Genomic DNA, 10,535 nt, shown 5'->3' with positions numbered 1-10,535 from the left:
AGATCCGCCTGCCTCTGCCTCCTGAGTGCTGGGATTAAAGGCGTGCGCCACCACTGCCCGGCTTGTTTTTTTGTTTTTTTTAAGATAGGGTCTCACTGTAGCTCAGACTGGTGTCCAATATGACAATCCACCTACCTCAGCCTCCTTAGTATAAGGATTACAGGCATGAATCAACACACCCAGCTATTCCCAACTGTTTAAAATCAAGGAATGGAAAAGCTCATGTGTCATCCTTAAGTACTGCTAAAGCTTCATCTTTCAGTGAGTAACACATTTCTGCACCTGGGCTAGTACTGCCATTTAGTAGCATCCAAAGTTTAACAAGACTGCTTCACAATGGAGTATGAATCATAGGAGTCTAGGGTCCTCCTCCAATAAATTCTTGACAAAAGAACCACAAAGATAACCCAAACCCTCCTTTAAGCTCCTATGACTCTTTAACTCAACAGCTACCAAGTTAATATCATCTTTCTTCTTTCCCTAACTCATCCCCCAATCCCTCTCCACTCCTGAGCATGCTAAGCTCTCTTCTGCTGAACTACATCCCCATTTTTTTGGGTGGGGGGGTGAGTTCAAGACAGGGTATCTCTATGTAACAGCCTGGGCTGTCCTGGAACTAGCTCTGTAGACCAGGCTGTCCTCGAACTCAGAGATCCGTCTGCCTTTGCCTTCTGAGTGCTGGGATTAAAGACCTGCGCCGCCATCACCTGGCTTCATTTTCTTCTTTTTTTTTGGGGGGGGGGGGCAGTATTACTCTATAGCCAAAGCTAGCTTCCAATTGTGGGTAATTCTCCTGCCTCTGCCTTCCAACTGCTGGGATTAGCATGTGCCACCATACCAGGCTCTTCATCTTTTCTTCATCAGGGTCAAGTGAACAAAGGAAACTACAGGATGAACAGTGCACTGATGGTACATTGAGAAATAGTTACACCAGCTTATTTGGCTGACATCTGTAATCCTAGGCTATGGAAAGTGGGCTGCTATGAATTTAAGGCCACTGAAGTCTATGGAGTTCTAGGTCAGCCTGGACTACAGAGCAAGGCCAAATCTAAAAAAAAAAAAAAAATGTAGCTCACATTTTGAATTAAAAACTCTCATAGGGCCAGGCGATGGTGGCTCACACCTTTAATCCCAGCACTCGGGAGGCAGAGGCAGGTGGATCTCTGTGAGTTCGAGGCCAGCCTGGTCTACAAGAGCTAGTTCCAGGACAGGCTCCAAAACCACAGAGAAACCCTGTCTCGAAAAACAACAACAAAAAAACCTCTCACAGGGGCTGGGGCTAAAACTCAGCTGGTGGTATGCTGCCTCGAGTGCACACAGCTCTGGGTTCAATCCCCAATAGCACAGAAATGGTACATGATGATACACTTATACGACTTCAGCACTCAGGAAGTACAGGCAAGACCAGGAGCTCAAGGGTTTTTGACACACAGAGATCAAAGCCAGCAAGATCTATAGGAGACCCTGTCTTAAATTAATTAATTAATCTTAGTCACCACTGAATGCAGTAGTATACACCTGCGAACACCTGAGGGGCTCAAGCGGATAGCTCCACCGCAACTTGTGAAAAATAGAGAGACCCGGTCTCAAAAAGGCAAGCAAGCAACAATAACAAAACCTAACCACCCGTTAGGAGGCTTGCAAGATGGCTCGTTGTGTAAAGTCACCTGCTGCCAAGCCTGGCAGCAGGAGTTTTGACTCTGGGAACCCAGGTGATGGAAGAACTGACTCTCACCAATTCTGACCTCCACATGTGTGTATGTACACACACAAAGAAAGTAAATAAATAATATTGGGTGTGGTGGTACATGCCCATAATCCAAGAACTTAGGAAGTGGAGGAAGGAAGTTCAAGGCCAGCTTAAACTACACAAGGAGTTCAGAGTCAGTCTGGGCTAACTGAAACCATTTCAAAAGTACAAGGGGAAAAACAAGCTGGTATAGTAGCTCACACCTGTAATTCCAGCACTCTAGTGGTTGAAGCAGGAGGATTACCCTGATTTTGAGTCCAGCCTGGGCTAGAAGAAGACATCTCAAAAAACCAAAAGAACCCTAGTTAATGCTGACCTGGTAGCTTTTTGTTTGTATGGCAGTTTTAAGATTTTTTTTCAAAGCATCTGAGGGATGCAGGGTGAAATTGATTATAACTGTGAAGTCATCACATAAGACTATTGTATTTTCAAACGAGTCTGTGCAGCCCTGGCTGGCCTGGAACTCTCTATGTAGACCAGGCTGGCCTCAACTCCATAAGAGATCCACCACACCCAGCCAGAAAGCCCTTTTGTATTCATACAAAGCGCAGGCATTCAACCCTGAGGAAACTTTCACGGGTCCTACTGTTAAAGCAAAGGCCTAGGAATTTGACGTCTATAACTGGCAGTAAAATGCATTCCGCGGTCCTCACAGATACCAATGGCTAACCACCTACTCCAGCGCCTCCCTGGACACAGTGTGAAGTGACAGTAGTTACAAAGCTGTCTTCTGAAGGTGTAGCCTGGAAATCTCTAGGAAACGAGATGTTTGGTCTGCAATTCAGTAAGTGAACATCACATCAAATGCCAGCCTTTTAAATGCCGGCACGGCTCTAATTTTAAATTGTAAGTTTATTCGTTCAAAGAATGTCTCCCCTATATCCCATATGCCACATACATGAAGTACATCAAAATTGCCATTTCTACTTAAGTACTTTCTACATCTCCAGAAGATATGGCTGTAGGAACAAAGGAACACTGGCACTGAAAACTCTTTCGTTTGTGGAACAAGACTTCACACTGGACACTGTGTAGGCTTACAATGAGCACATTGGAATTAGTTTGCCTTTCCCTTGCAGCACAGCCATTTCGCCCCTAAGTTACGGCTCGGATTTCAAAACGCAAACAGATGTTTTTGAAGCATCCGAAATGGGCCACTCCATTGCTATTACTGGGCCGTGGTGACTCTGAAATTATTTTCTGTTCCAACCCTGCAAAGGGCAGAACCCCATCCCTTTGTCGTAAAATTTTGGAAGTGGGGCAGCCCACTTTAGAAGTTTCCAAAAGTGGCTGGTGACGTTCGAGGTCAGGCCATTGGGGGAGTCGGGGCTCGATGGGAGAAATCCTGAGGGCAAGAGAGCCCAGAGATTTCCAAGCACTGAGGTCGAGCTTTCCACGCGCCCGAGTCTAGCTGGTCCCAGGGGATTTTGTGGTTGCTATAGCAGTTAGAGGGCTGTTGCTTTTCGCAGCCCCGAGAGGTGGGATGGACTTTGGTGTATGGGAGTGGGGAGAGGTGGGTGCAATCCGGCTGGGCGCCCTCCGAGCCTCCAGCTAACCAGCACCGCGGAGGGCATGAGGCCAGAGTTGCAACCTCGGCCCATCCCCGCGAGCCAGAGTCTCCAACTGGCGTCGCGCCCACCTCGTCCTTCAGATTGGGGGTCCAGCTACGCCGGGCCTCGCCGCCATACCCAGAAATGAATGGGGGTGGGGAGAGGCCTTGGCAGAGCTTGGCCTCAGGATCCGCGTCCCGGAGGAAGCACAGCAAAGGGGAAGCCGTCTTACTGGCCTCTCCTCTGTTGGGATCACGGGAAATACGCGGTGATTACCCCAAAACCCCGCTCTCGAAGGCGAGGCTGCGGGGCTGCCGGGACGGTTTGAGGACTGGGCTCGGCCGGGGAGACACCAACCTTCCCCTCCCCGGCCCCCGACCCAACTCCCCGCCGTCTCCCGGCACCGCCACTTCAGGCAGCCCACTCGGCCCGGCCTCTCCCCGCGCCCGGACCACCCCCCATGGGGTGCTCTCACTGCGCAGCGAGTCCCTCCGCTGCCTCCTCCCAGCCCAAAATGGCGGCGGCGGCCACCGAGCTGCTCGTCGCCTTCCTCAAGGCTACGGATCGCTCCGCGCGCAAGCCCCGCCCCTCCCGGCCGGATCTAGTTTTCTTCCTGGTAAAGACTAACGCCATCAATGAACTCTTTAATTGAGTTCTGTCAGGGCGGGTCCAGTTGTGCTTCCGCACAGCTCGTTGTTGACAAAAGTGAGGAGATTGGCAGGCAAGCGACCCAATCAAAGAAGAGATCGGTGAGCGCGGGACGTCCACGCAAAAGCAGATAGGTTTTGGCGTTCCTGGGTATGGTTGTTGACGTAAGGGAGCTTGAAGGTATCCTGGGCTGCTTTCCTAGCGTGGAAGAACTACAACCCCCAGCAGTCATTGCGCTGCCAGGCTGCTCCCCCCCCCCCATCTCCCCCCATCTTAGTGCCTGAGCGGCTTGGCCAGAGCTGCTGCTACTGCAGCAAGAGGTAGGGCTGAGGCGTTGAGAATTTCATGGACAGGCGGTCGCACAGAAAGACACACAGAAGTAGTGGTGTACACTAAGCCCTTGACAGCAAATAGGTCAGTCCCACCTTTGCTAAAACCTCCCTTCCATGACTTTTTCCCCTCCTTCAAGAAACCCATTTTTTACCCCCATTTGATTTTTCCTTCAGCTGCATGTAGTATGATGACTTCTTTCCCCCATTTCCCCGTCCCTTGAGGCAAGAGGGTAGCCATCAGACTCTGTAAACGCAAAGACTTAGACTGTAGGTTCTGCCCAGGTCACAGCCTGGAGAGGTTAAGGGCGGTCAAGACAGGGGCTTCCAGGAGTCACAGATCCCCACCCCCAGCTTCCCCAAGCAGTTTCCTTCCTACCTCCCTGTCCAGGGGACAAAACTTAGGCCTACCTTCCTAACTGCCAGCCTGGTCTTCACTTGCTAGGAGAGTAGAGGCCTGGGGCCTACGGAACAGGACTGGAAAGATGGTCTCTCGGTCCCATTTGGCCCCTTGCTGACCAGAGGTCTGAAAACTAGGGTATGGGAGCAGCTTTCGGAGCCTTCATTTGAAAGTGAAGGCAAGCAGCTCTGGGGCCACAAAATGGCTGCTGCTGCTGCTGCTGAGGCAGACAGGGCCTGACCAACCAGATTCTGCCCGAGGACTTAGGTTTCTGTTGTTGTTCACAAGCAGATAACACTAGTGCAACGCATCTGCTGAGACAGGAGAAGATGGCCACTCTGAACCATAGCAACTGTAATTCAGAGTCACCAGCAGCCCTGGAGGAGGCGAAGGTAAGTACCCACCCCTCCCAGCCACCTGAAAACCCTGAATGTGGGCTCAAACACCTGAAATCCTTTATTTTATTTTATTTTATTATTTTTTATTGTTGTTGTTGTTTCAAATGTACTGGCAGATTTAGAAAACCAGTATCTTGTTTTGTTTTTGTTTGTGATGGGGGAAGGGGGGGTCTTTCTATGAGTCCCCAGCTGGCCTTGAACTTGCAACCAGGGTCTTGTTTCAGCCTTACAGGTGCTAAAATCACAGCTTGCGTCACCACACCCAGCTAGAAAGCCAGCGTTGTCAGTGAGGCTTGTACTGTGCACTGGGAAGTAGGCCAGACTGTGACTCAGTGGTATCTCACGAATTCCTAAAAACCCTTCAAGGGAGGAATTATTTCCAGTTGACAGAAGCTAAAGTTCTGAGAGCTGCGATACCTTTTCCGGAATCACGTAGCCTACAAACAACAAAATCCCACTTTAAACACAGAAGACCTTGCCTCTCACTTAAACGACTAGGAACTTCAAGGTCAAATAACTTGGTTGGATATTTGCACTCCCCCCCCCCCCCCCGCCGAGAACCAAGAATGAAACAGGAAAAGAATTTGACCTAAAAAAACAAAACAAAATAAAAAAGCCAAAAACGGGGTGTGTGTGCCGGGGAACTCAGAAGAGAGAAAGATCCTAAAGCTCCCAGTAAATGAAACCTATGGGCTGAACAGGAACCCCTAGCGCCCCAGCTCATGCTGGCTCTCATTGGCCCCCCTTGGCCCATTCTCTCATTACCAACACTTCCAAAATATCAAAAAGGCAAGACCCAGAGAATTGTTGTGGACTTCGCCATGCTGGGCTTGAACCCAGGGCCTCCCAATGCTAGAAAAGCGTTTTATGCCTGAGCGGCTCCCAGCCCTTTGTTTGCTCTTTTTTTGTTTGTTTTGTTTCAGAGATGGAGCCTAAGGGGAACTCTTGGGGGTGGAGATAGGTTGTGAGCTGGGATTCTCTGTGTAGCCCTGGCTATCCTGGGACTTGCTCTGTAGACCAGGCTGGCCTCAAACTCACAAGATCCACTGCCTCTGCCTCCACCTCCCAAGTGCTGGCGTTATATGTGCCTGTCACAATGCCTGGCTCAGAGTGGCTTTTGGCCCCTCCTACCTAGCCGTTTCCAGGGTTTCTTAGGCGTTGAAACTAATGGCTCATCAAGGCTAGAACATTCAGGAAGGGCAAGTGACTCGTGCAGGTTATAGAGCTTATTTCTCACAGTGAAAATGGCGGTAGAGGGACAGCATGGGGACAGCAGACAGCTGGTTTGGGGCAAGAATCACTAGGGGATTGAGGGCTGGGGACAGGTAAATGACAGTAAACATACAAATACGCCCCTAGAGTTTCCTTTAGGCTCTGTCTCTGAAACACATCATAAGACAGGCAGCATGATGCTTCAGATGCATAATCTCAGCACTCAGGAAGTTGAGGCAGGACCACTGAGGATTGGAGACCAGGGTGGTCTACAGAATGAGTTCCAGACTGTGCTGGAGTACCAAGTAAGACTGCTCCCCAAATGACCCTCCCCCCAAAAACAATCCAGCAACACCTGTACATACTCCTGCTCTTGAAAGGCTGCAAATAGTTTATCGCCCCAATGTAAACCCTAAAATCCCCTGCTCAGAGGCCAGCAAGATGGCTTAGTAGGTAAAATGCTTGTACCCAGCCTGACAGTCTGAGTGCAACCCCCAGGATCTACATGGTAGAAAGGAAAAACCAACTCCCACGGCTATCTTCTGACCTACACACACACACACAAATACACACATACACACACTCAAGCCCTGTCATTAGGGATTGTCTGCACGCACACATAATAAGTGAATGCAATGAAACTCTACAAAGGAACCCCTGCTCAGATACCATTTGTGTTGTATAAAACAGCACGCAAATGACAGTGGTTATTATTAGAAAGCTCCCAGACCACAACTTGGAGCAATTTGTCCTCTATCCCCCACACCCAGGGCTCCCACCCTCACCACACAGATAAGCAGATGCCCTTTGCAGACACAAGACTCCTTCCTCTCCCCTCTCCCAAGGTCTCCTTGTGTAGCCCTGGCTGGCCTGGAACTTGACAGACTGGCCTCAGATGGAGAAATCCACTTGCTTCTGTCTCATAGTGCTGGGCCTGATAGATTCTTTTTCTGCTTCAAAGTACCAAAATCTCCCTGTAGCCTCTCCTTGGTTATGACCTCTTGATGCTCCTCACATAAAGAGAGAAACAAACTTGTATTTACTGAGCATAGGGGTAAAGTGGCACCTTCTCAGGAAATGAAGACAGATAGTAAATAGTAATATGCTAGGTGCTAGCTGTGACATTACCTGTGGGACATGACAGAGTGGCTGGGAGGGGAGAGAGGAGAGCCGCTTTCTGGAGGTCTTTATGGGGAGCATCACTTGACAGACAGCATTAGGACTGAAGCATGGGGAAAAGGGTCAGCCATGCAAAGAGCTGGAAGCAGGTTTAGTTATATAATTTTCAGGGGGGTAGGGGGCAGGGAATCCCTGTTCAAAAGCTAGTAAACTCAACCCCTGGCCTGGTAACACAGGTCTCTAATCCTAGCTACTCTGGAGGCTGAGGCAGGTGGATTATAAATTCGGGACTTGCAAGTTCAAGTTCAGCCTGGAAAACTTAGTGAGACTCTATTTCAGAACCAAAGTTCAAGGGCTAGGAATACAGCTGAGTAACACTGGAGCATGTGTGACTCCGGCTTCAATACAGTTATTGACTTCAGAGCTAGTTTTGGTGTCCTTTACCTGTTATTAATCCCAGCTACTTGTGAGGCTGAGGCAGAAGGATGGTGAGTTGGAGGCTAGCCTGGGTTACAGTAGGAAGACCTCGATTTCAAGCAGAGCAGAGCATTAAACCCAAGTATAAATCCTTTCTCAGGGGCTGGAGAGATGGCTCAGAGGTTAAGAGCAGTGCCTGCTCTTCCAAAGGTCCTGAGTTCAATTCCCAGCAACCACATGGTGGCTCACAACCATCTGTAATGACGTCTGGTGCCCTCTTCTGGGCAGCAGGCACAGACAGAACATTGTATACATAATAAATAAATAAATCCTTTCTCAGTGTGGGTACCTGTGAAAGTGTTCAGGTAGCCCAGGCTGTCCTTGAGCCTGGCTTGAAGTTCTGATCCTCCTGCCTTAGCTACCCTGATTCCGGGACTTACAGGTATGGGCTACCACATCTAGCTTCCCTAGCTTTCATTTGTGGAATGCCTGTTCAAGGTCTGGTTCTGGACGTTGAAATGAGCTGTGGTGAAGAGGATAGCTCAATTATGGCTACCCAGCATGCATGAAGCCCTGGGCTTGATCCCCAGCACTGCATAAACCAGGCTTGATAGCATATGTCCATAATCCAGCATTCTAGAGGCAGGAAGATCAGAAGTTCAAGGTCGTCTTTGGTTGCCCAAATGAGTTCAAAGCCAACCTGGTCTTTGAAAATGCTATGTCAAAAAGAAAAAAGAGATGGCCAGCGACAGGAGGGAGATGTCACTGGAAGTCTGTTCTTCCTACTGGAAGACTGGTTAGCTAAGTAAATTGTGAGCACATGAGGCCGGTGTGAGGGGCTGGGTGTGCTGGGAAGGATTCTACTCCCAGGGAAAGGCTGCCTGTGACTTCCCCTTCTTCCTCTCTCTAGACTTCCTCTGGTCTGCCGAGCCCCCAGATAGCCCATGAGCCTCATGACTTTGATGGTTCCTTGCTTCTGCCATCGGGAAAGGAGCTACACTCAGAGGATGAAGGTTTTGCTCCAGCTGGGGCAGGCTCAGGTTATAACAATAGGGGTTCTCGGACCCAGAGCCCACGGCGATGTTCAGTGGAGGCGGTGCTGGCCCGAAAGAAGCACCGCAGGCGGCCATCAAAGCGCAAGAGGCACTGGCGGCCGTACTTAGAACTGAGCTGGGCTGAGAAGCAGCAGCGAGATGAGAGGCAGAGCCAGAGGGCCTCCCGGGTCCGTGAGGAGATGTTCGCCAAAGGCCAGCCCTTGGCACCCTACAACACTACCCAGTTCCTAATGAATGACCGTGACCTGGAGGAGCCTAACTTGGATGTGCTCCACGGGCTGTCCCACCCAGGCTCCTCCAGTGGGGAGAATGAAGCAGGGGACAGTGATGGGCAGGGCCGAGCTCACGGGGAATTCCAGCAGAGGGACTTCTCTGAGGCCTATGAGCGGTACCACACTGAGAGCCTTCAGCGCCTCAGCAAGCAGGAGCTGGTGCGAGACTACCTGGATTTAGAGAGGCGGCTATCGCAGGCTGAGCAGGAAACTCGGAGGCTCCAGCAGCTGCAGGGTCGCCCTAACAGGCAGCCCTGTCAACAGGTGGAAGAGCTGGCGGCCGAGGTGGAGAGACTCCGGACTGAAAACCAGCGGCTTCGGCAGGAGAATGAGATGTGGAGCCGAGATGGCAGCTGCTGTGACCAGAAGCCAGCCACAGAAGGGACCACCGGTCCCCAGGATGAGGCCCTATTTCATACCCACGTGGGCCAGCTGGGTCACAAGGAGGCAGGTGACAGATGAAAGCTACTCTCAGCATCCCTTCCCTCCTTTGAGAACTGCTAAGGCAAGGTCAGAGTTTTCCTTGTCATTTCCACGGTTGGGTCTTTGATGTCATCTTACTTTTTAAGAGGAATTAAATGGCCATGTGAGAACCACTGGGAGTGGCTAGAATTGATTTCACTAGGGCCCTGCTTTAGACTCCAAATTCCTTTTTATCTTATTTTTAAGATTTATTTTTATTATTTTAATTATGTGTCTGTGTAGATATATATATATATACACATGGCACATGTGCAAGTGTGCACAGATGTCTGAGGTGTCAGATGCCCCTGAAGCTGGGGTTATAGACTGTAGCATGACTAATAAAAACCCAGAGACTGATATTGGGGTTCAGCCTGAAGGTCAGAAAAGCAAAAGAGCCAACCACTGGCTCTTACCTCTACTTCAGTTCGAAATGGCGATCCTGCTCAGGAATCCTCAGAATGAGACTGTGTGAGAGCTGTCTCCTCCTGTTTTATATTCCTCTCTAGTGTTAGGAGTAAAGGCATGCACCACTACTGCCCGGTTTCTATGGCAAACTAATGTGGTTATTGGGATTAACGGTGTGTGTCACCACTGCCTGGTCTGTAAAGCTGACCAGGGTGGCTGTTTTACTCTCTGATCGTCAGGCAACCTTTATTTATTAAAATACAAATGAAATATCACTACAATTACAATTATAGGCAATTGTAAGCTGCCTGATGTGGGTGCTGGGAATTGAACTCAGATCCTCAGGAAGAGCAGTATGTGCTCTTAACCACTGAGCCATCTCTCCAGCCCATCCTTTTTATTTTTTAAAAACTTAATTTTATATGTATGGGTATTTTGACCTCTGTCTCTCTCTCGCTGACACACACACGCACACACGTACACATGTACATGCATATTAACAAACACATTAATAC

The 10,535-nt window shown here is 49.7% G+C and overlaps 1 protein-coding gene across 3 annotated transcripts; it reads left to right on the top strand.

The window, feature by feature from the left end:
* Window positions 1-4,038: 4,038 nt before the first annotated feature.
* Hexim2 (hexamethylene bisacetamide inducible 2) lies at window positions 4,039-9,787 on the top strand. 3 transcript variants are annotated; one of them, XM_013354423.2, is made up of 3 exons: window positions 4,039-4,049; window positions 4,969-5,069; window positions 8,734-9,787. In XM_013354423.2, the coding sequence occupies exons 2-3, from the start codon at window positions 5,007-5,009 to the stop codon at window positions 9,610-9,612; spliced, it is 942 nt and encodes a 313-aa protein (XP_013209877.1). In that variant the 5' UTR covers window positions 4,039-4,049; window positions 4,969-5,006; the 3' UTR covers window positions 9,613-9,787. The 3 variants fall into 3 exon arrangements, with proteins under 3 accessions (XP_013209877.1, XP_026632835.1, XP_005369136.1); XM_026777034.1 differs by lacking the exon at window positions 4,039-4,049 and adding an exon at window positions 4,248-4,268; XM_005369079.3 differs by lacking the exon at window positions 4,039-4,049 and adding an exon at window positions 4,276-4,362.
* The last annotated feature ends 748 nt before the right edge of the window (window positions 9,788-10,535 follow it).

The sequence above is a fragment of the Microtus ochrogaster genome, unplaced genomic scaffold, assembly GCF_000317375.1.
Source record: "Microtus ochrogaster isolate Prairie Vole_2 unplaced genomic scaffold, MicOch1.0 UNK44, whole genome shotgun sequence".
Lineage (NCBI taxonomy): Eukaryota > Metazoa > Chordata > Mammalia > Rodentia > Cricetidae > Microtus > Microtus ochrogaster.
This window is presented reverse-complemented; position numbering and strand designations above follow the sequence as displayed.

Excerpts from the sequence above, each read along its gene's own strand:
- Hexim2 (XM_013354423.2), top strand. The coding sequence starts at position 5,007 with ATGGCCACTCTGAACCATAGCAACTGTAATTCAGAGTCACCAGCAGCC. Across the intron at positions 5,070-8,733 it reads CAGCCCTGGAGGAGGCGAAG|ACTTCCTCTGGTCTGCCGAG; the intron begins GTAAGTACCCAC and ends TCCTCTCTCTAG.